Genomic DNA, 25,780 nt, shown 5'->3' with positions numbered 1-25,780 from the left:
GAATGTAACGCCGTCGCAGGAAACTCTGCAAATGAATGTGTCCCCTGAATGACGTACCTACCATCTACCCCCTCCGCGCTTGAGCTTAGTCAAACCCCAACCCCCACACTCGACGGTCTTCAGACTCCTCTCCCTCTGTGCTGTCTGTGCTCCTTTCCTTTCTCCCTTTTGGTTTCTCAGGTGACAATTTCTCATCCGATGTAAAATAGTCATGAATTGGCATCTGTTCTGCCTCTAACTGCGTGATGGAACACTGAGAACCCAGTCACTTTCTGATCAAGAGCCACAAGCTTGTCTTGCTGAAAATTGAGCATCACTTCAGTTTCTTGGTTACTAAGTTAAGTTGTTTTGGTTCCCTTTTGATTTTGAGCACATCATGGCTATGTTTTAACACAACCTTTTGACTGCATGCATATCAGCTCTGCATAACATTTTGAACTTCAACATAACACAACTTTCATACAGTTAATATGTAAAATAGGCACATTCCAGTTGCTGTTGGGTGGGTGGGTGCAACACTTTCTTCCTTCCTTTCAGATACCTCTTGAGTGAACTTGTCATTACTGGGTGCTTGCAGCCGCAGGGAGTCACAGGAAGTGTCTTGGTTTGATCCAGTTCTAGGAAGTTGAGAGCAACAGTGTAGAGAAACCGGTTGGTTGTGGTTTGTACTGTTTCTATCAGTCAAAGTAAATGACAGCTTAAAATATTTTCAATTTCAGGGATCTGTTTTTAGGGGGGGGGGGGTGTAATTGTTCCTCTTGTCTTTACAGCTTCAAATCTAACAGCCCAGTCCTTGTGAGTTTTACTGACCTCTGAATCTGGACCAATGTCAGTGATAAGATCTACACTTGCGTTGTGACTTTGTCTTACTGGTATCATGGATAAAATGTGGAATTGCTCTAATGGCATTAAGTGTCTATGGGTTTGCTGGGGATGGGGAAACCAGTTGTCTTTTCCTCTAGTTTCAGGCTTGCGACGATGCTAAAGCCCTCTGGTTCGTGTAGAGCAGCAGGTGCAAGGGTTTTTCTTTTCCTGGGGGAACAAACCCTCTGGTTTTTGTTCTTCCAGGTTTTGCTTTTTGTCCTTGTGCAAAAAAAGCAAAAGACTCCGGTGGTGGCACTCCTGATAGTCCTCAGGATGGGGTTCAATTCCCTGCGGTGTCTTTGCTTTTCTCAACCTGCTGCTTAGTTGGGTAAGCCAGTGAAAAACTACCTAGGTTCCAGTTAAGTTCTAGGGTCATGTTGTGAATTTCTTTTTTTTAATCATTCAAGTATTACCTGTTAAAATATTGACAGTTGCTATAGTTGAGGCTGTTTAGTATGTGCCCCTTGTGGAAACTGTCTCTGTCAATAAAATTCTCAATTGCAACCAAATATGAACTGTTCCAAAAATGTTTCTACTTAGGCTTGTTTGCCAACCCATAAATGTCAAGAAACTGGTTCTACTGGAACTTATTTTGTTTAGTCATTGGTTGAGACATCATGACTTGCAGTTCAAGAAATGAGTGTAATTTACTGTATTCTATGAATAAAGTCTGAACTGTACAAAATTGTGCAGTCATACCTCATTACAATGTCTTCAATATTGACTTAATTCCCTGGATTTATTTGGGTTATACATTACAATTTTACTTGCCATGGTTTAATGTGCTTTTCATATTTGACAAATCCAATTTGTGGCCTGAAGTGTATTTTCATTACAGAGTAGAGTAAGCTTACATAACCAAGGAATGAGGGTGTATTTATCACTTTTAATTAACCAGGCAGGTCAGTTGACCAAGTTCTCATTTGCAACTGCGACCTGGCCAAGATAAAGCATAGCAATTCGATGAGATGAAGCAAAGCAGTGTAAAAGTTAAACAAATGTACTGTCAGCATAATATGCAAATGTAGGGAGTGAAGGCAATGAATAGGCCATGGAGGCTAAACAATTACAATTTAGTATCAACACTGGTGTTAGATGTGCAAGATGTGCTACTGCTGGGGTGCAAGAGGATAAGTAACATGAGGTGGTTGGGTGTCTACAGTGATCAGTAAACTGCCCTGACAGGATTGATCAGCAAGTACCAGAGGCAATGGTACATGTCAAGTACAATCGCATTGCATTTAGCATGTCTCATTTACTGAATCATGTTTTACGAAATATACAAACCGGTTCTGTCTGGCTCAGTTGGTAGAGCATGGCTTGCAATGTCAGGTTTGTGGGTACAATTTCCATGGAGACCAGTAAAAACGAAGTCCCCTTTTTCCGCAGCAAACAGTGATCCGGGTCAACAGCAATGTAACAGTATAAACTCGTCCGTCCCCTCGCCCTGACCTGGGCGCGAACCAGGGACGCTCTGCACACGTCAATAGTCACCCTCGAAGAATCGTTACCCATTGCGGCCCTTGCAGACAAGGGGAACCACTACTTCAAGGTGTCAGCAAGTGACGTCACCAATTGAAACGCCACTAGCGCGCACCACCGCTAACTAGCTAGCCATTTCACATCGGTTACACATATTGTAATTATTTTTTTAGAGTATTCTGTGTTGACGTCAAGCGCCTGTATTAAATAGGTTGCAGCAATGCTATGCTTCAAGCCCATTTGATGAATATTCATCCGAGACAACTGATATAAAGTGTGTTTTCTCATAGTTGACGGAATGTCACGTGTCCTACATATATCATTACACTCGTAACAACTTAACCATAACGAAATGTATATTCGATCAAATAAACCTCACGTAGCAAATAAGCCATTCATGTTTTGAGGTTGACTAAATTCGACACTGACCTCCATACAAAAACCGTTGCCTGGTAGTCGAAACAACGCAACCTACTGGTTGGAGACATATTTCCCACCGAGTTGGACCTCCTCACTGCTGTAAAACGACAGGGTCAATGTGGTCCCATGACCACGGAGACAAATATATTTTATTTGTTGGTATTAAAATATTAATTCTGGAAGAAAGAAGTCAACCGCCGCTCACTCTGCTTTCCCCAAGGTGTGGGACGTAAGGATCTGATTTCTCTGGGGTGGCTAGCTTGCTAGCAGGCTGCGGTTCGCCATAGTTGTTGTTTACTTGATGTAGGCTGGAAGATATCAGAGATGTGGGCCTTTTTCGCTCGGGATCCAGTTAAAGACTTTAATTATGACTTTTTACCGGAAACTCAAGAAACGTCTGGAATATGGACACTACATCGGGGAAAACGAAAGGTAAATCAAATTGTGGGTGCAGAAATATATTTTAACAGAATAATTATGTCTTGTTAGCTAGGCAACGTAGCGGTTAACTGATACAAGGTAAGGTCTCGCTAGCTAGTTATTTTTGGGATGAAATTGTATGTATTTTCCATACAATATTATCACTATCATATATATAACATTGTCAGGATATTTATCGCCTATAGAAGCTAAAACAGCACTGTTAGCTAACGTTACTGCTAGGCTAGTATAGATACCTACCTAGTAGGTTTTGTTTATGCAGGGCCACGTCAATCTCCGCTAACTAACGTTGGCTAGCCAGTCACTGTTGTAACCTAACGAGCTAACAACGTCAGCTAGTTACATGCGAAATGTATTTCGACCAACTAATTTCATGGAGTGGTGTAAAAAATAATTTCAAGTACTAGCGTTACTTAAGTCGTTTTTTTGTTTTTATATTTTTGACAACTTTAACGTTACTTCTACATTCCTAAAGAAATTAATATACTTTTTATTCCATACATTTTCCCTCAGCTAGTTACATGCGAAATGTATTTCGACCAACTAATTTCATGGAGTGGTGTAAAAAATAATTTCAAGTACTAGCGTTACTTAAGTCGTTTTTTGTTTTTATATTTTTGACAACTTTAACGTTACTTCTACATTCCTAAAGAAATTAATATACTTTTTATTCCATACATTTTCCCTGACACCCAAAAGTACTCGTTACATCTTGAATAGTTTAGCAGGACATGAAAATGGTCCATTTACGCACATCTCAAGAGAACATCCCTACTGCAACTGCTCTGGCGGATTCATTAAACACGCTTCGTTTGTAAATTATGTCTGAGTGTACCCCTGACTATCCATAAATAAATACAAAAACAAGAAATATATAATATAAAGAATTTGACATTTTTTGCTTTTGATATTTCAGTATATTTTAGAAATTTACTTTACTTTTGATACTTAAATATATTTTAAAACCAAATACTTTTAGACTTACGCAAGTAATATTTTACTGGATGTTTTTCACTTTTACTTGAGTCATTTTCTATTAAATTATCATTACTTTTACTCAAGTATGACAATAGAGTACTCTCCACCACTGATATCATGACTAATAATGATGTTTGCACAGTGTCAGTCTTGTTTTGACTGGTAGCTAACTAACTAGATGCTAACATCATCTAGTTCGTTTGTCATCAAAGGTTGCATTGTTTCCTTTACTTATTGTTCAAAGCCATGGGAATGCAATGGTAGAACCTTTGATGGCAGACTTGCCTAGGTGTCGTTCTGTGTTTAACCTGAAATAGCTACTAGACTGAGACATTGTGTCTTGACATGACAACAACACTTATTGCAAGGTACAGAACCAAACAACACCTCTCCTGTGAGTGTGGTTGAGGCCTCTGGCCTCACCAAGGAGACTGTAACTTCATCTCTCCTAAACCACAATAACATCTCTCCTCATACCAATGATGAAACATGACATTATCACATTTTGACATCTCTCTCTTCAGACAGGTGGGGAGCCAGTATCAGTGTTTGTGTACGAGGTGTCAACAGGGACAGAGGAACAGACCCAGCTAGCAAAGGCAGCGTTCAAACGCATGAAGACCCTTCGACATCCCAACATCCTGGCCTACGTAGATGGATTGGAGGTGTGTGTCTGTCGGTGTGTTTCACCCCAAATGCATATAGTGTAACATCACAATATAGTTGATATTTAAAAGGCAAACGACACTCTTTTTCTGTCACCATTGTCGCATTCTTTTGTATCTGTTTTTATTTTCATTGTTTCATGCAGACTGTGGTGAGTATCTACTGAATCAATTAGTTCCCCTGTCTACCAGTTCTATAGAGAAACAGTAGCTAGTGTGCTAGTTGTTGGTGTATTCACCATATAATAGAAAAATACTTTAATGCACATTTTAACCAAGTCATGAATGCATTAATGTTGTCTCTTTCTGGTGCCTTACAGACAGAGAAGAGCCTGTACCTGGTCACAGAGCAGGTCACCCCCCTGGCAGCCCACCTGAAGGCCCAGTCAGACCGGGGGGGCTCTGGGGATCTGGAGATGTCCTGGGGCCTTCATCAGATTGTGGTCAGTAGACTGGAGGAGAGATGAGTGCTCTGATTTCCTCATGTGTTTCTGTATGTTGAGTTCTGCTTGTCCTTTATCAAGCCTCTTCCACCTCTACTCCATTATCCTTCTCCCTTCCTCTCTCTCTCTTTCTCTCTATCAATCTCTTTTTCAATGGAAAGGTGACTCTCCATCTTCTCTGAGAAGGCTCTTTTCTATGTTAATCATGCAGTACTGAATGTTGTCTAAACACCAGCCCGAAAGGCTCATAGGAAGTCACAACATCAGCTGCTACAGATACATTATCAGTGTGTACCAGGCCCAGAATGGAGCCAAAATGTAACCATAACATTCAACACTGGCAGACAGTTGATACTGGCAGTTAAACAGGTCGAAGGTAGAAACATCAGTACTCTGTGACAACAGATGATTGTAGACTACCTTCCCCCAAGGCAATACTTCTGTCTATGTCTTGCAATACTTAAAATCATGTTTAATACATAGCAATCCATATCAACAGTAAATCAAATAAAATAAATGCTCACACACGATATTCTCCCCCTGTAGAAAGCCCTTAGTTTCCTGGTGAATGACTGCCACCTCCTTCACAATAACCTGGGTATCTGGTCTGTGTTTGTGGACCGAGCTGGAGAATGGAATCTTGGCGGTCTGGACCACATGACCCCAGAGAACGAGGACGCCTCCACATCACTACCCTCTGCTAAAGCTGTTCACTCTGACATGGACAAATACGACCCCCCTGAGTCACCAAACGGTGGAGAGAAATGGTGAGACTGACAGACAATCAGTTAAGAATGAGAGGGTGTAAAATACTGATTTCATTGCAAATTGTATTGCTGCTATCTCACATACAAAGGTTTTAGTTCAATGCTTGATGTATTCTGAAGATACTTAATATTTGTAGTATGAAGTATATCTCTTGGACTCCCGAGTGGCACAGTGCTCTAAGGCACTGCATCTAAGCGCAAGAGGTGACACTATACAGTCCTTGGTTCGAATCCAGGCTGAATCACATCCGGCTGTGATTGGGAGTCCCATAGGGCGGCTCACAATTGGCCCAGCGTTGTCTGGGTTTGGCCTGGGTAGTCCGTCAATGTAAATAATAATTTGTTCTTAACTGACTTGCCTAGTTAAATAAAAAAATATCTCTGTGTTCCAGGGCTGGGGATGTGTGGCGGCTGGGCTGTCTGATCTGGGAAGTGTTCAATGGTCCACTGCCCCGAACCTCCTCCCTACGCTCCCTCGGAAAGGTACCCCCCCCCCCCACCCTTTACCTTCTAACATTTTACCAGAGCATCACACATTTTAAGGAAATCCTAAAGTGATTCTAATATCATCCTGTCAAAATATCAAAGGTCATGAATTAATTGGAAGTGATTTGAAATGTATTATGGTATGTTGTCCCTCAGATCCCTAAAGCATTGGTTCCACACTACTGTGAGTTGGTAGGGGCCAACGCCAGGGCCCGGCCAAACCCAGCTCGCTTCCTCCAGAACTGCAGAGCTCCTGGAGGATTTCTTAGCAACAGCTTTGTGGAGAGCAACCTTTTCCTTGAGGAGATCCAGGTACAATTCCTAACCTCCATCTCCGCTATAGAAAAAGCTTGACACGATAGAGATGACACAGCTTTCATTGAAATGTGTCGATAAAATGTTTTATTCTGTGAAGTGTGAAATATCTATGTATCTTATGTCTATCTAACATATATCTATGTGATCCAGATCAAAGACCCTGCAGAGAAGCATCAGTTTTTTCAGGACCTGAGTGAGAACCTGGACTCATTCCCAGAGGACTTCTGTAAGCACAAGGTGCTGCCACAGCTACTCACTGCCTTTGAGTTTGGCAATGCTGGTGCTGTCGTCCTCACACCTCTGTTTAAGGTATGTGTGCTGTGAAGGCAGCGAGGATGGATTCAGAAGGAATCACCGGCCTGGCATTGAATTGCTCCTCTGTTTTATGCAGAAGTGGGAAAACTATGTAATATCTATGTAAAGCATAATCATTGGAAGTGGTTTGAGTTAAAGCCATTTCTTCAGGGGGAAAGCTTTTGGCAACTAATGATTTCCCACCCTTCCTCAATCAGTCAAATATATTTTATTAAGCCCTTTTTACAAATAAAATGTTATTGGTCGCATACACATATTTAGTAGATGTTATTGTGGGTGTAGTGAAATGCTTGTTGTTCCTAGCTCCAACAGTGCAGTAATATCGAACAATTCACACATCTAAATTAGTAAAAGAATGGAACGAAGAAATATTAGAACGAACAATGTCAGAGTCCGTGTGTGTATATAGATAGATATAGTACCAGTCAAAAGTTTGGACACACCTACAAATTCAAGTATTTTTCTTTATTTTTACTATTTTCTACATTGTGGAATAATAGTGAAGACATCAAAACTATGAAATAACACACATGGAATCATATAGTAACCAAAAAAGTGTTAAACAAATCAAAATATACACTGCTCAAAAAAATAAAGAGAACACTTAAACAACACAATGTAACTCCAAGTCAATCACACTTCTGTGAAATCAAACTGTCCACTTCGGAAGCAACACTGATTGACAATAAATTTCACATGCTGTTGTGCAAATGGAATAGACAACAGGTGGAAAGACACCCCCAATAAAGGAGTGGTTCTGCAGGTGGTGACCAGAGACCACTTCTCAATTCCTATGCTTCCTGGCTGATGTTTTGGTCACTTTTGAATGCTGGCGATGCTTTCTCTCTAGTGGTGGCATGAGACGGAGTCTACAACCCACACAAGTGGCTCAGGTAGTGCAGCTCATCCAGGATGGTACATCAATGCAAGCTGTGGCAAGAAGGTTTGCTCTGTCTGTCAGCGTAGTGTCCAGAGCATGGAGGCGCTACCAGGAGACAGGCCAGTACATCAGGAGACGTGGAGGAGGCCGTAGGAGGGCAACAACCCAGCAGCAGGACCACTACCTCCGCCTTTGTGCAAGGAGGAGCAGGAGGAGCACTGCCAGAGCCCTGCAAAATGACCTCCAGCAGGCCACAAATGTGCATGTGTCTGCTCAAACGGTCAGAAACAGACTCCATGAGGGTGGTATGAGGGCCCGACGTGCACAGGTGGGTGTTGAGCTTACAGCCCAACACCGCGCAGGACGTTTGGCATTTGCCAGAGAACACCAAGATTGGCCAATTCGCCACTGGCGCCCTGTGCTCTTCACAGATGAAAGCAGGTTCACACTGAGCACATGTGACAGAGTCTGGAGACGCCGTGGAGAACGTTCTGCTGCCTGCAACATCCTCCAGCATGACCGGTTTGGCGGTGGGTCAGTCATGGTGTGGGGTGGCATTTCTTTGGGGGGCCGCACAGCCCTCCATGTGCTCGCCAGAGGTAGCCTAACTGCCATTAGGTACTGGTGCGGTTGGCCCTGGGTTCCTCCTAATGCAAGACAATGCTAGACCTCATGTGGCTGGAGTGTGTCAGCAGTTCCTGCAAGAGGAAGGCATTGATGCTATGGACTGGCCCGCCCGTTCCCCAGACCTGAATCCAATTGAGCACATCTGGGACATAATGTCTCTCTCCATCCACCAACGCCACGTTGCACCACAGACTGTCCAGGAGTTGGCGGATGCTTTAGTCCAGGTCTGGGAGGAGATCCCTCAGGAGACCATCCGCCACCTCATCAGGATTATGCCCAGGCTTTGTAGGTAATACAGGCACGTGGAGGCCACACACACTACTGAGCCTCATTTTGACTTGTTTTAAGGACATTACATCAAAGTTGGATCAGCCTGTAGTGTGGTTTTCCACTTTAATTTTGAGTGTGACTCCAAATCCAGACCTTCATGGGTTGATACATTTGATTTCCATTGATAATTTTTGTGTGATTTTTGTCAGCACATTCAACTATGTAAAGAAAAAAGTATTTAATAAGAATATTTCATTCAGATCTAGGATGTGTTATTTTAGTGTTCCCTTTATTTTTTTGAGCAGTGTATTTTAGATTCTTCAAAGTAGCCACCCTCTACCTTGATGACAGCTTTGCACACTCTTGGCATTCTCATGATCTGCTTCAAAAATATAAATGAAACATGCAACAATTTCCACGATTTTACTGAGTTACAGTTCATATAAGGAAGTCAGTCAATTGAAATTAATTAATTCGGCCCTAATCTATGGATTTCACATGACTGGGCAGGAGCGCAGCCCTGGTTGGGCCTCGGAGGGCATAGGCACACCCACTGGGGAGCCAGGCCCAGCCAATCAGAATTGGCTTTATTGCAGACAGAAATACTCCTCAGTTTCATCAGCTGTCCAGGTGGCTGGTCTCCGAATATCCTGCAGGTGAAGAAACGGAATGTGGAGGTCCTGGGCTGGTGTGGTTACACGTGGTTGTGAGGCCAGTTGGACATACTGTTAAATTTGCTAAAACGACAGAGTTGTCTTATGGAAGAGAAATTAACATTCAATCTCTGGCAACAGCTCTGGTGGACATACCTGCAGTCAGCATGGCAATTGCACACACCCTCAACTTGACATCTGTGGCATTGTTTTGTGTGACAAAACTGCACATTTTTGAGTGGCCTTTTATTTTCTCCAGCACAAGGTGTAACTTTGTAATGTTCATGGTGTTTAATCAGCTTCGTGGAAATGCCACACCTGTTAGGTAGAAGGATTTTCTTGGGATAAATGTTCTTTAACAGAGATGTAAACAAATTTGTGCACCAAATTTGAGAGAAATAAGCTTTTTGTGCGTATAGAAAGATTCTGGGGTCTCTTATTTCAGCTTATGAAACATGGGACCAACACTTTACATGTTGCATTAATATTTTTGTTCACATGATGGGATGTATAGACATGATGGAGATAATATGTAGTATGTCTGAAGAAGACATTATATATATATATATATATATGTATATCTCACACACACAAAGTTTACATACAACTTAGCCAAATACATTTAAACTCAGTTTCACAATTCCTGACATTTAATCCAAGTAAAAATTCCCTGTCTTAGGTCAGTTAGGATCACCACTTTTATTTTAAGAATGTGAAATGTCAGAATAATAGTAGAGGGAATGATTTATTTCAGATTTTATTTCTTTCATCACATTCGGGTCCGAAGTTTACATACACTCAATTAGTATTTGGTAGCATTGCCTTGTTTAACTTGGGTCAAACAATTTCCCACAATAAGTTGGGTGAATTTTGGCCCATTCCTCCTGACAGAGCTGGTGTAACTGAGTCAGGTTTGTAGGCCTACTTGCTCGCACACGCTTTTTCAGTTCTGCCCACAAATTTTTTATGTGATTGAGGTCAGGGCTTTGTGACGGCCACTCCAATACCTTGACTTTGTTGTCCTTAAGCCATTTTGCCACAACTTTGGAAGTATGCTTGGGGTCATTGTCCATTTGGAAGACTCATTTGCGACCAAGCTTTAACCTCCTGACTGATGTCTTGAGATGTTGCTTCAATATATCCACATAATTTTCCATCCTCATGACGCCATCTATTTTGTGAAGTGCACCAGTCCCTCCTGCAGCAACACACCCCCACAGCATTATGCTGCCACCCCCGTGCTTTACGGTTGGAATGGTGTTCTTCGGCTTGTAAGCCTCCCCTTTTTCCTCCAAACATAACAATGGTCATTATGGCCAAACAGTTCTACTTTTATTTCATCAGACCAGAGGACATTTCTACAAAAAGTACGTTCTTTGTCCCCATGTGCAGGTGAAAACCGTAGTCTGGCTTTTTATGTTGGTTTTGGAGCAGCTTCTTCCTTGCTGAGCGGCCTTTCAGGTTGTCTAAAGACTCGTTTACTGTGGATATAGATACTTTTGCACCTGTTTCCTCCAGCATCTTCACCTGGTCCTCTGCTGTTGTTCTGGGATTGATTTTGCACTTTTTGCACCAAAGTACAATCATCTCTCGGAGACAGAACGCATCTCCTTCCTGAGCGGTATGACGGCTGAGTGGTCCAATGGGGACTATACTTGAATTCTATTGTTTGTACAGATGAACGTGGTACCTTCAGGTGTTTGGAGGTATGTTTGAAGGTAGGCCTTGAAATACATCCACAGGTACACCTCCAATTGATATCAATTAACCTATCAGAAGCTTCTAAAGCCATGACATCATTTTCTGTAATTTTCCAATCTGTTTAAAGGCACAGGCAACTTAGTGTATGTAAACTTCTGACCCACTGGAATTGTGATACAGTGAAATAATCTGTCTGTAAAAAATGACTTATGTCATGTACAAAGTAGATGTCCTAACTGACATGCCAAAACTATAGTTTGTTAACAAGAAATCTGTGGAGTGGTTGAAACACTTAGTTTGGAGTCTTTAAAACTTGTTTATGTAAACTTCCGACTTCAACTGTATACACACACATACTATTGTTGAAAAGTTTGAGGTCACTTCGAAATTTCCTTGTTTTTGAAAGAAAAGCACTTTTTTGTGCGTTTTAGCATTTTAAAAGGCTAATTGATCATTAGAAAACCCTTTTGCAATTATGTTAGCACAGCTGAAAACTGTAATAAAAGCAATAAAACTGCCCTTCTTTAGACTAGTTGAGTATCTGGAGGATCAGCATTTGTGGGTTCGATTACTGGCTGAAAATGGCCAGAAGCAAAGAACTTTCTTCTGAAACTCGTCAGTCTATTCGTGTTCTGAGAAATGAAGGCTATTCCATGCTGGAAATTGCCAAGAAACTGACGATATCGTACAAGGCTGTGTACTACTCCCTTCACAGGACAGCGCAAACTGGCACTAACTAGAAGAGAAAGAGGAGTTGGAGGCCCTGGTGCACAACTGAGCAAACTAGTTTCTCTCGTTTGAGAAACGGATGCCTCACACGTCCTCAACTGGCAGCTTCATTAAATAGTACACGCAAAACACCAATCTCTGAAGAGGCGACTCCGGGATGCTGGCCTTCTAGGCAGAGTTGAGAAAGAAAAAAAAGCCATATCTCCAACTGGCCAATAAAAAGAAAAGATTAAGATGGGCAAAAGAACACAAACACTGGACAGAGGAAATCTTCCTAGAAGGCCTGCATCCCGGAATCGCCTCTTCACTGTTGACTTTCACAGGTGTTTAGCAGAAGGTTCCTTCTTCCATCTCTCCCTGTTCTTTCTGTGTCTGTCAGGTGGGTAAGTTCCTGTCTGCGGAGGAGTACCAGCAGAAGATCATTCCTGTCATTGTAAAGATGTTCTCCTCTACAGACCGGGCCATGAGGATACGACTGCTTCAACAGGTACAGAGTACCACACGTCAGAGTACAGAGGCGGCCATTACACCAGAATGAGTGTTGGCTGCAGATCTCTTGTTTTATCCCTCTTTCCAACCCCGTACTCATCTCTCTTTCCTTTAGATGGAGCAGTTTATTCAGTATCTAAATGATGCAGCGGTGAACTCGCAGATCTTCCCTCATGTTGTTCACGGTTTCACAGACACAAACCCAGCCATCAGAGAACAGACTGTCAAGGTATAACTGGCTCACCCAGTCTGTCAGACTCACACGACCTGATGGCTTCACTCACTTCTTCATTCAAGTGGAACTGACAGGGTTCCTTCCCTGTGGTTAATGGTGTTCCCAACGCTCTGTTCTTGTTTTGTTTTTTTATGCCTCTGTCTTTCTTTTCGTCTCCCAGTCCATGCTGCTGCTGGCCCCCAAGCTGAATGAGAGTAATGTGAATCAGGAGCTGATGAGGCACTTTGCACGACTGCAGGCGAGAGACGAGCAGGGACCAATCCGCTGCAACACCACCGTGTGCCTGGGAAAGATTGCCCCCTACCTCAACGCTGGGGTAACTCACTTTCTCTCTTTACCCATCTCTCCTTTTCTCTCCCTCTGCCTGACCATTTCTACTCTCTCCCTCCCTCTGCCTGACCATTTCTTCTCTCTCCCTCCCTCTTCCTAACCCTCTTATTCATGCCCTTCTCCTTTCCTCCACAGACGCGGCAGCGAGTGTTGATCTCTGCGTTCTCTCGGGCCACTAAGGACCCGTTTCCTGCTTCTCGGGCGGCCGGGGTTCTGGGCTTCGCAGCAACGCACAACTACTACAGTGTGACGGAGAGCGCAGCACGAGTACTGCCAACACTCTGTACCCTCACTGTTGACCCTGACAAGAACGTTAGAGATCAGGTGAGAAGCACTACAAACACCTTTACACCCCTCACACATTGAACCACAGGACTGGGACATTAAACATTCTGTTTAGAAATATTTCACAAAAACACAGGCTGCTTCTCCAATAGAAATCCCGATCACACTTGTAGGCGATGTCATGGCAATGATGACTTGCTAAGCTCATGCGTAGAAACGCATCATCAGCTTTAGCAGTTGTCTTGCACCGAGTTGCTCCTGTACAGGTTGTCAAATCAAAAGCACTCCTTTGATATTGTTGTTTTGACAAATGAAAACGTGTCACTCACGAAGTTAGAGTTGTGCCTTTTTAGATTTCGAGAAAATTATCAAAATTGACTTCTCAAACCCCAAACCACAGCCTGATCTTGATCACAAGCGTTCCCGGAAGTCTCACAATGTTGCACCTCTGGATTTAGAAACTCTGTGATTTCACCCTGCAACATTCCATCTACAATTATGTGTGACAATCTATTTTTACCTACACTCTCATTGCAACATTCCATCTGTTATCAGGTTTCCATCCAACCTTTTTACACGAGTAAAGTACGTCGTATATAAGAAAAGGTTACGACAGGTCTGATGGAAACTGCAAATTTGGCAATGAACTATCCAAATGTCGACACAAAAATATATACTCGATACGGTGGAATGTTTTTGTCTGTAAGATGTAATTATGCTAGAAATGTCACTGGATGTGCTTTTATGTGTAAATATTGATAGAATAACCATCATATCGAAGTAAACTTGGAGTCATGCGATGACATGTATGCTCCTCCCACTACGACTCGGGAAAGCATGCAGTTTATTAGTTTACAGATGAAATAAGTTCTGATGAACTTCACAGGGTGGTGAAAGTGCACAGTGATGAGCTTGATGCTTCTTTCTGATAAATATTGAGGGTTGTATTCTGGTGACATGATCATCTATGCTTGGCTGCTGTTTGACAAATAAAAATAATCTCGTTCTGTAGTCGATAAGACTCTCATCATGAAGGCTATACCCACACTGGATCTGCCAGCTGTTCGTTAGCGCCAATACCAGAGTGGGGACATTCACTATATAATGCAACATTTCTGGTGACAAAACCATCAGTAGAGTTGAAAATGCGATGGAATCCCATTTAACTTGTATTTTTTATTCGGTACATGGTCATTTTTATGTGCACTACATCATCACATACATACTTTTATACACAACAAGTTAATTTGATGGAAACACATCTCTAGTGGGAAAATCTGCGTATTTTATTTATGCATATTTTAAATTTTTTTGCATGAAAATCTGTCAACAATTGGATGAAAAAAAATTCTGTCCTTCCTCCCTCAGGCGTTCAAAGCCATCAAGAGTTTCCTGACAAAGCTGGAGACTGTTTCTGAAGATCCAACCAAGCTGGCTGAAATAGGTCTGTAAACAAGCACTGTTCTCACATTAAAGGGATACTGCAGGATTTTGGCAATGAAGTCCTTTATCTGCATCTGCATTTTTTTGTCTTTTTTTGTGTTTAGTATTTTATTTTATTTAATCTGTATTTACCCAGGTAGACCAGTTGAGAACAAGTTCTCATTTACAACTGTGACCTGGCCAAGATAAAGCAAAGCAGTGCGACACAAACAACAACACAGAGTTACACATGGAATAAACAAACATACAGTCAATAATACAATAGGAGAAGTCTATATACAGTGTGTGTAAATGAGGTAGGATAAGGGAGGTAAGGCAATAAATAGGCCATAGTGGCGAAATAATTACAATATAGCAATTAAACACTGGAGTGATAGATGTGCAGAAGATGAATGTGCAAGTAGAGATACTGGGGTGCAAAGGAGCAAAATAAATAACAGTATGAGGATGCGGTAGTTGGATGGGCTTTTTACAGATGGGCTATGTACAGGTACAGTGATCTGTGAGCTGCTCTGAGAGCTAGTTTTTAAAGCTAGTGAGGGAGATATGAGTCTACAGTTTCAGTGATTTTTGCAGTCGTTCCAGTCATTGGCATCAGAGAACTGGAAGGAAAGGCGGCCGAAGGAGGAATTGGCTTTGGGGGTGACCAGTGAAATATACCTGCTGGAGCGAGTGCTATGAGTGGGTGCTGCTATGGTGATCAGTGAGCTAAGGCAAGGCAGGGCTTTACCTAGCAAAGACTTATAGATGACCTGGAGCCAGTGGGTTTGGCGACAAATATGAAGCTAGGGCCAGCCAACGAGAGCATACAGGTCGCAGTGGTGGGTGGTATATGGGGCTTTGGTGACAAAACAGATGGCACTGTGATGGGCTGCATCCAATTTGCTGAGTAGAGTGTTGGAGGCTATTTTGTAAATGACATCGCCAAAGTCAAGGATTGGTAGGATAGTCAGTATGAAGGAAGTTCGATAGCATTCACTCATGAAACTAGTGCTAGCTGTACCTGAAGACTTCCAGTCATTGCGCTATGCTCGTTAGGAATCTGAGTACAGCCTTTGAGTGTCTATTTATCTCCCATTCACCCTAGAAAAGGATGTGATGTCATCAGCCCAGCCGGCGGGGGCAGCAGCCAGTTGGGCAGGCTGGGCAGTGACGGGGGTGTCCTCTCTGACCTCCAAGCTCATCCGAACTGGCCCGGGGGCAGAGGTGGGCGGCCCGGCCAACAACACACCTGTTGCTGCTGGTACTGCCTCTCCTCGCACAGGGAACCCTGTGACAGATGGGGTACCCGTGGGTAAGGAACTGAGTTATGAACATGAAAGCTCTTAATCACTCAGCTCGTATATATGTTTCTGTTTAGGTCATTGTGTAGATTAGGGTGGCATCCCCCACAGAAACATAGGATGAACTGGCAAAGTTGTACCCATCAGTCCACAACTTACATTCACCTTTCACCTCACCGTTCTTTTCATCCCTCCATCTCTCCTTCCTCCAGGCTCCGAAGTTAAACCACCACCGGCCTCCATGACTCTACCCTTTGCTTCTGGCCTTGCTATCCAATCAGACTCCCTTAAGGTGACAGAGAAGGACGAGGAGCCAATTGGAGACCGTTGGGATGACGAGGACTGGGGAAGTTTAGAGGTACAGTTGAAGTCGGAAGTTTACACACACTTGGGTTGGAGTCATTAAAACTTGTTTGTTAACTGTGCCTTTAAACAGCCTGGAAAATTCCAGAAAATATCATGGCTTTAGAAGCTTCTGATAGGCTAATTGACATCATTTGAGTCAATTGAAGGTGTACCTGTAGATATATTTCAAGGCCTACCTTCAAACGTAGTGCCTCTTTGCTTGACATTATGGGAAAATCAAAAGAAATCAGCCACCAAGAATTCAGGAAAAAAATTGTAGACCTCCACAAGTATGTTTCATCCTTGGGAGCAATTTCCAAATGCCTAAAGGTACCACATTCATCTACACAAACAATAGTACACAAGTATAAACACCATGGAACCATGCAGCCGTCATACCACTCAGGAAAGGAAGGAGACACGTTCTGTCTCCTAGAGATTAATGTACTTTGGTGCGAAAAGTGAGAATCAATCACAGAAGAGGAAACGGGTACAAAAGTATCTATATTCACAGTAAAACAAGTCCTATATCTACACAACCTGAAAGGCCGCTCAGCAAGGAAGAAGCCACTGCTCCAAAACCGTCATTAAAAAAGCCAGACTATGGTTTGCAACTGCACATGGGGACAAAGATCATACTTTTTGGTGAAATGTCCTCTGGTCTGATGAAATAAAAATATAACTGTTTGGCCATAATGACCATCGTTATGTTTGGAGGAAAAAGGGGAGGCTTGCAAGCCGAGGAACACCATCCCAACCCGTGAAGCATGGGGGTGGCAGCATCATGTTGTGGTGGTGCTTTGCTGCAGGAGGGTCTGGTGCACTTCACAAAATAGATAATTTCCATCCTCATGATGCTATCTACATATATTGAAGCAACATCTCAAGACATCAGTCAGGAAGTTAAAGCTTGGTTGCAAACGGGTCTTCCAAATGGACAATGACCCCAAGCATACTTCCAAAGTTGTGGCAAAATGGCTTAAGGACAACAAAGTCAAGGTATTAGAGTGGCCATCACAAAGCCTTGACCTCAATCCCATGGAAAATTTGTGGGCAGAACTGAAAATACGTGTGAGCAAAGAGGCCTACAAACCTGACTCAGTTACACCAGCTCTGTCAGGAGGAATGGGCCAAAATTCACCCAATATATTGTGGGAAGCTTGTGGAAGGCTACCTGAAACGTTTGACCCAAGTTAAACAATTTAAAGGCAATGCTACCAACTTCTAATTGAGAGTATGTAAACGTCTGACCTGCTGGGAATGTGACGAAAGAAATCAAATCTGAAATAAATCATTAATTTTCTCTACTATTATTCTGACATTTCACATTCTTACAATAAAGTGGTGATCCTAACTGACCTAAGACAGGGAATTTTTACCTGGATTAAATGTCAGGAATTGTGAAACTGAGTTTAAATGTATTTAGATAATGTTTATTTAAACTTCTGACTTCAACTGTAGTTGACATGAATGGGATATGACAGCTGGGACCAAGGGACGTCAACTGTCACTAAACATGGAAATGGTGTTCTGTTTGATCAATTAAGTTATTAAAGTATGTCTTTCTCTCACTCCCCCCCCAGGATGCAGAGAAGGTACAGGCAGCTGACCCAGATGACTGGAACTCTTCTGATTGGTCAGGAATGTCATCAGTCAAAAAGAAGGCCAGTGTCAGAGGAGTACGTATCTGGATTTATTTAGACCTAAGGGTTATTCAGGGAGGCAGAGTGTTTGAAAAAAAGTCAAAGATAATGGCACTGTAAAGTAACTACCACTCACACTTTTTGAGGAAAACTGTACTTACTGTGATGTGTGGTTGTCTCACCAAGCTATCTTAAGATGATTGCACAAACTGTATTCTCTCTGGCTGTGTCTGCTAAATGACAGGAATGTATTTACATATTCTTCTGCAAAGTGCTGAAAGTTCCAACCTACTGAACAGTGGTCCATGATCTAAAACTGTTATAGTGCTGAAACTTCATTCATTGCTGTCTCCGTCTCCATCTAGGTGTCTCTAGCCTCTGAGGCAGTAAAAAAGCAGAGCTCTGATTGGAGCAGCTCAGGTTGGGATGCTGACGACAGCTGGTCCAATGAGAAGGAGGCTGACATCCAGGGTCAGAGTTCACCAGGAGAGGATGGGTGGGGCAATGACTGGGAAGAGGAGGGTAGGAATGCGCCAACCACTAAGAGTGCTGCTTTGCCGGAGGGGGTTCGGTTAGCCAGCGAGTATGACTGGGACATTAAGGGAGACACGCAGACTGACTTCCTTGCCAATGTGTCTCAGAGAGCAACGCCCACCCCCACTGCTATGGTGAGGAGAGGAGGGGGGCTTTATAAATAAAATACTTTGACAGGAGTAGGCTTTGTGTTTTGAAGAACATTACAAGCAGGTTTGTCAAAATGGAAAAGTTTGGTGTTGATGCTAAGTGGGGAATGGTTTTGATGTGGAAATGGAAGGACGGCACGTGTGTGTTTTAATGCATGTGCATTTTGCATGTGTTTTCTGGTTCATGCTAGGTTGGTGATGGCTGGAGTGCAGAGCCTGCTGGAGACTGGGGAGCCGAGGAGAGCTGGGAGTCTGTGGGCGGAAGTCCAGGTGAGTCTCAACCTGCTCTAACATCTCTTCTCCATTATTTATCTCAATGATCTGAAACCAGGGAGTCATTTAACAAGATGCTATTCATGTTATCAGCCTCAAGACAGACGATAACAGATGTCTCTCTCTATTTCCTAAGCAGGCCTAAGCAAGACAGAGCTGGCCAAGAAGAAGCGTGAGGAGAGGAGGAAAGAACTGGAGGCCAAACGAGCAGAACGCAAGGCAGCTAAGGGTCCTCTCAAACTGGGCGCTCGGAAACTGGACTGACTGGGAAAAAAATTAGGGCTGGTGGAAGACGGGAAGCAAAGCAGACCGTGTGCTGTGATAACGTTTCCCTGACTCCCACAGAGAGGGTGGACTGTATGGCAGGATCAACATTCCATAATCAAAATAACAAGAGAAACTGTGAACTGGATGACGGTGCAAGCTGCTTATTGTTTGACAAAGGGATAAGAGACAGGACTCATCCAGACTATTCTGGGGTTTAAACATTACATCACATATTTACGTTGTAAAGAATTGTATTTGTCTGAAAAGGACTGTGACAAAAAAAAACTGAACATGTTTTTATAAATAAATGATATCAATGTTGTTAGGTTGTAATTTCTGGTGCAATAATCCAGACATACTCTGAGAAAAACTCAAGCTAGATTTATTCACCACAGTGGGTGTTGCAGCTGCACAGCACACCTAGAGGTCACACAAGGACATACTGTATATTTATACCTTCCGACTAGGCGGCGTCACCTCCTTGTATTTCTAAGATAAATAATCGGTCTCTGTTTCTGGACAGGAACTGAGTCTGTTCCTCTTCTTGGTGTTCTCGTGTCCCAGCCTGAGTCCGGAACCTTCCTGCTCCTCCGTGCCTTAGTTATTGGGAGTACACATTCCTACAGTCGACTGCAGTCCACTAGATAATTACACTTTTCATACACAAAGAGCTGAAACTTAACACTACCTTCATTCTCTAAGAATTTAAAAGATCTATATATTCATATTAAGAGTATATAATAATATAAAACTGTAACGATATTAGACAGTGCCCTAAAACAGATAATAGGATCCATCAGTCTTAACCCCAGACACATGGCTCCTATTCAACCCTCATGGAATCATTCTGGTACTCAGCCTTTGTACTTTACCTGTCCCCAAACACAATGCACATCAATCATTCCAACTGACCCATAACACGATAATTACTACTGTTAGGATTATTATACAATTATAAACAGATTAGAGTCAAATTGTTTTAAAAAATGATATAAAGTGTGTGTATATGCATGAAAGTTTATTTGACATATACACATAAATGGGTTATGAATGTTTTATATGAGCTGTCACACTGCAGAAATAAGACTGATAGTCTTCAAGCATGGGTCTGTATATGTGACTTACCTACCAAACAACATATTGTACTTCCCTGAAGGGTAATGCTGGGACACGTTCAGCAAGGCACAATGTTGTGGAACAGATAGAAATATGTTATGTAGAACACACATGCCTCTTATAGAATAAGGAATCATGTCTATTTATGATATTTCTATCTTCAACGTTCCACAATGTTTGCCTACTGAAAGTGGCCCTGGTCTCTGTTGATGAACTGTACTTCACTGTACGCAGATGAATAATATAGACCACCCCTCTGAGCCAATCAGTTATTATTATTAGTGATGGTGGGTTGACTGACTTGAAGCCAAACTATTGAACATGGACAGTGTCATGAAATTTTACCTGTAGATTCCTCCTATATATTTATGGAGTCACTGAGTTATTTAATACCAAATCATAAAGTGCAAAATAATTCTGTCCATCAACTATCTTGTTAGAGTTGGCTGGGTCAAGGGAAGGTTCTGTTTGTGTCTTTGTTGGATGGCAGCACTATTTACTGGTGTTATGTGGTCAGATGATTGATGATTTTTAAATATGTTGTGGATGGGGAGGGAGGGAAGTTCATATGGAAGAAGACAGTAAAATCAGATGCATTGTTTTATAAAGGTGGATTCTTGTGTACCATGTGAACAATTCCTAAATAAACCATGACAATAAAATACACAGTGTGTGTTTTATGTGAAAGCGTGTGCAGTGTTTTACAAAGATATTCAGAACAATTTCTACTTCTGCCAAGAGTCAACATCCAAATCCACTGAAGTTCCTTCTGGGACTTGCAGTGGGCCAACAGAGGTGTTTATTTTGTTTACTAAGACAAGTATAAGTTAAGTAGACCCCAAACCTATAAGAGACCAAACAATGCTTATAAAAACATGTACAAACTGTTAGCTTCTAATTTTCAGAGTACAAAGTCAATGGACACTATGAAAGCTTAAAACCAAGTTTATTCTTCCCAGAGGGTCAGTACAGCTGCATTAAACAAAAAAACATGGTTTCACCCATGGTAGTATACATACCCCACTTTGGGTGGAGTCTCCTCATTATCGCCAAACATTGCATCATTATTTCTAGGCAGGGAGCTGAGTGATCTGGGCCTTAAATGGTTCCTCCCCTTATCAGTACTGCCACGTGACTGTGTTCCCTGCACTCAGCCCCTCCCAAGCGTCATTACGGCACCCCTCATATGTATCTTTTAGAACTAATGATTAATAATAGTTCAAGCTCAAAAACCAAACCTATCAAAAATTAGATCCAAGAGGATGTCAAGACTTAATCGACTAAGCTAAAATGCTAATAAGGTTCAGTTTATCAATATATTTAATAAACAAACTCTTCAAACTCAAGTTTTTAAAGATCAAACACCAGTTAATATTTCAAATTTTTTCTATCCAATATTTTTATTAAAAGTATGATTTTGTTCAAATCAAATCTCATTTTATTGATCACATACACATGTTTTGCAGATGTTATTGCAAGTGTAGCAAAATGCTTGTGTTTCTAGCTCCAACAGTGCAGTAATATCTAACAATTTCACAACAATACACACAATGGACACAAATCCAAAGTAAAGGAATGGAATTAAGAATATATAAATATTTGGACGAGCAATGTCAGAGAGGAATAGACTAAGATACAGTAGAATATACATATGAGATGAGTAATTCAATATATGATTTTTTTTTTTAAAGTGACCAGTGTTCCATTAATAAAGTTTCCAGTGATTTCAAGTCTATGTGTTTTGGGCAGCAGCCTCTAAGGTGCTACTGATGGCTATTTAACAGTCTGATGGACTTGAGATAGCTGTTTTTCAGTCTCTTGGTCACTGCTTTGATGCACCTGTTCATAATGTCAGTCATTACGAAGCGATACAAGCAGCATTAGATGTATCTACTTCAACCCTAACCAGGAGTAGTTCTGTGGGTCCTTTTATTTTGTTATTTAACTAGGCAAGTCAGTTAAGAACAAATTCTTATTTAGCCATACCCTAACGACGCTGGGCCAATTGTGCGCCGGTTATGATACAGCCTGGAATCGAACCAGGGTTTGTAGTGATGTCTCTAACACAGATGCTGTGCCACTCGAAAGCCCTGGGTCCTTTAGACAATTTGCTTCATGATAGAAACATTAGAACTTCAGTGGAATACCATTTTATACCATTAAAAACAGAGTCTACATAAATATGTTAAAACTTTAGTAGGGAAACTTCATAGGTACTTTACACCACTGCTTAAAAATACTTGAAAGTACTACTTAAGTAGTTTTTTAGGATATCTGTACTTTACTATTTATATTTGACAACTTTTACTTCACTACATTCCTAAAGAAAATGGGCTTTTTACTCCATACATTTCCCTGACAGCCAAAAGTATTCATTACATTTTGAATGCTTAGCAGCACAAGAAAATTGTCTAATTCACACACTTATCAAGAGAACACCCCTGGTCATCCCGACTGCCTCTGATCTGGTTGACTCACGAAACACATGCTTCGTTTGTAAATTATGTCTGAGTGTTGGAGCATGCCCCTGGCTACCCAAAAATTTAAAAGATGCAGTCCGGTTTTCTTTTACTTTTGATACTTAAGTAAATTTTATCCATGACATTTACTTTTTATACTTCAGTATATTTAAAGCCAAATACTTTAAAACTTTTACTAAAGTAGTATTTTCCTGGGTGACTTTCACTTTTACTTGAGTCATTTTCTATTAAGTTTCTTAACATTTTCTATTAAATATCTTAACTTTTACTCAAGTATGACAACTGGGTACTTTTCCCACCACTGCTTATAAGTAACCGACAATAAAAAAAATAAAACAGCTAGCATAGCCTCAGAGCCTGCAAGGTTATGGCCCCTCCAAGGCTGTATACCTTGGAATTATAACCAGACACTTTTCCTCCTTTTGTGCTTTCAATTCATGTCTGTTTTATACAAGTGACGATGGCAGTACTGTAGTTAAAATAATCTATTAGGCTTATTGGTGACTGGCTGCTCAGGAAGCTATTATACAGTTGGTCACTTATATTCTTATTTTTCTTCATTCTTCTTCTTGCTTCCACCTCCAAAGATGGCCGCTGCAATACCTGCAACAGCAAGGACTCCGAAGCCCACCATTGCAGCCATTCCCACAGTTTCCACAACCTGACGAACCTGGGCAAAAAAAGACTAACATTAATTTGAATGAATTGAATGAATGACTGACTCAGAAACAGTATCACAGCATAGATGCTTTGAATGTATAACAACAAGTACACCAGTTACTCTACACTCACGTGTGTCTTGACCAAGTTGAGAATGTTATTACGACTCACAAAAATACTACGATGAGCACAGTACAACTAGCGTTGAGCACCAGTCCACTGTACCTACCTGTCGAGACTCAGCCTTCCCATATCTCAGATCTGTGACAAAGTGCTCACAGTTTCCCCTGAAGACACAGTAGGGCATCTCCTGGTCCACATAGGCCTGGGCTTCCCTCAGTATCTCATGTATGGGTCTGACCTATAATGATAATTTAATATATGCCATTTAGCAAAACAACTTAAGCCGTTTTGCAGACCCTTCTATCCTAAGCGAACTCGCATGCATACATTTTTATAAGGGTGGCCCCAGTGGGAATGGAAAACACTATCCTGGCATTGCAAGCACCATGCTCTATCAACTGAGCCACACAGGATCACACAGGCTGTGTCCCACATGGCACCTTATTCTCTACATAGTTCATTTCGTTTGACCAGAGGCCCATGGGGTGCCATTTGGGACACAACCTTACTGTACTTACTGCTACTGACCTGGTACTTCTCATCCAGCTGGTTGTTTACGCGCCACTGATCATGCCCCACCACGTCCCAGATCTCTTCCTTCTTCACCTTAGCCTGGTCACTCAGCACAGACATCATGCTGTTGGCCCTGGCCCCTGGTCCCTCGGCTGGGGAGCAAAGAGACATGGGTGAGGGAGAGGGAAAGGTCCAAGGGAGGGGGTGCACAGACAAGACATCATCAGTGTCAAAGTTGAGTTGAATGTACTCTATATCTACAGTATATACATTGTTGAGTACACTATATCAAGAGTATTACTCACAGGGTGGGGCCAGGTGAACAACAAAGCCGTCACCAACGTACAAAGCCCAGTGCTGGTAGTTCCCTCTGAATATCTCTATCAGATCCCCTGGCTCCGGCTTCTTATCATACTGTGAAAAATAAAATAAAATGATGAAACCATTAAGAATGATTTAGAAATCTGTGTATTGGCACAATGTTGCTAGACACCATCTTGTTAAAGTGCCAAGTATGCAGTTCTGAAAGGCAAAGTTCTCAGATCAGAGAACTATAAAAAGTTCTTCAATCATGACTCATGCATTGTACAAACAAAATGTAAATATGTTCTAAACAAACAGATAAGACTACATAGAGACAGAGGACAACAACAAAAGGACTGGACTTTACTTACCAATGTTGGAGCCATGGTTACTGTTATTTCCTTTACACAGCTTTGATTTCCCTTCACTGAGCTTCGATCTCAACCCTTTATGTCAAAATGAAACCAATGGGTTATATTTAGGGAGCCTGTTACCATAACACACGAGCTCACAGAATATTAGGCAATCTATTGACAAATAAATTGAAAACGGATTTCATTTCACTGTGTTTTGGTGTCTATAAAAACATGAATTATGCAACGAAATAGATCGCTAGCTAACTGACCACAGACAGCACACAACAGAGACAGTGTTTGCGTGCTGTCAAGAGTCATGGTATGACTTTCGATCCCAGTTAGCTACCTAGTTATTTGTAATCTTCCTCACACACGTATTTCTGTCCAGATCATTTAAATACATTTAAATTCATATAACTTACAGTAAGTTCGGTGTCGTGGCCTCGATGTTGCTTACTTTCACTTAGAACACAGAAGTACAAATCAAACGTCAACTTCTTTTTCTTCCTCGATGAGGTTTAACGGCGGTTGGCATCCAATAAATGTTTCATTACCGCCACCTACTAGACCGGAGTACAACTCCCTTATACTTTGCTTGAAAACATAAATAAATAAACTATTACTCTACCATCTAACAATACACTCACAATAAAATAAAATAAATAACATATTAATAAAAAATAATAATAGTAATTTTGTGACCCCAGAGAGTCAGGACACCCGTTTAACGTCCCAGCCGAAAGACAGCACGCTACACAGGGCAATCACTGCCCTGGGGTATTGGTATATTTTTTTAGACCAGAGGACAGAGTGCCTCCTACTGGCCCTCCAACACCACTTCCAGCAGCATCTGATCTCCCATCAAGGGACCGACCAAGACCAACCCTGTTTAGCTTCAGAAGCAAGCCAGCAGT

General features: G+C 41.8%; 2 protein-coding genes across 3 annotated transcripts; one reads left to right on the top strand and one right to left on the bottom strand.

Moving 5' to 3' along the window:
* The first annotated feature begins 2,810 nt into the window (after window positions 1-2,810).
* LOC135526620 (N-terminal kinase-like protein) lies at window positions 2,811-21,093 on the top strand. Of its 2 annotated transcripts, none has more exons than XM_064955132.1 (18): window positions 2,811-3,198; window positions 4,710-4,850; window positions 5,171-5,293; window positions 5,840-6,060; window positions 6,453-6,543; window positions 6,703-6,858; window positions 7,015-7,173; window positions 12,419-12,526; window positions 12,644-12,757; window positions 12,924-13,079; window positions 13,229-13,417; window positions 14,747-14,822; window positions 15,909-16,115; window positions 16,317-16,462; window positions 18,033-18,128; window positions 18,458-18,760; window positions 18,967-19,045; window positions 19,188-21,093. In XM_064955132.1, exons 1-18 carry the CDS (start codon window positions 3,091-3,093, stop codon window positions 19,310-19,312), a joined length of 2,598 nt encoding a protein of 865 aa, XP_064811204.1. In that variant the 5' UTR covers window positions 2,811-3,090; the 3' UTR covers window positions 19,313-21,093. The 2 variants fall into 2 exon arrangements, with proteins under 2 accessions (XP_064811204.1, XP_064811203.1); XM_064955131.1 differs by having other exon boundaries at window positions 19,185-21,093.
* Window positions 21,094-21,360: 267 nt separating this feature from the next.
* Window positions 21,361-25,396, bottom strand: LOC135526617 (phospholipase A and acyltransferase 4-like). The gene is made up of 6 exons (XM_064955130.1): window positions 25,289-25,396; window positions 24,882-24,956; window positions 24,513-24,621; window positions 24,223-24,359; window positions 23,801-23,932; window positions 21,361-23,581 (listed from the first exon to the last, which is right to left on the bottom strand). Exons 2-6 carry the CDS (start codon window positions 24,894-24,896, stop codon window positions 23,459-23,461), a joined length of 516 nt encoding a protein of 171 aa, XP_064811202.1. The 5' UTR covers window positions 24,897-24,956; window positions 25,289-25,396; the 3' UTR covers window positions 21,361-23,458.
* Between the last annotated feature and the right edge of the window lie 384 nt (window positions 25,397-25,780).

The sequence above is a fragment of the Oncorhynchus masou genome, chromosome 32 (genome assembly GCF_036934945.1).
Source record: "Oncorhynchus masou masou isolate Uvic2021 chromosome 32, UVic_Omas_1.1, whole genome shotgun sequence".
NCBI classification, from domain to species: Eukaryota; Metazoa; Chordata; class Actinopteri; order Salmoniformes; family Salmonidae; genus Oncorhynchus; species Oncorhynchus masou.
Note: the sequence above shows the minus strand (reverse complement) of the source record. Positions and strands in the feature narration are given on the sequence as shown.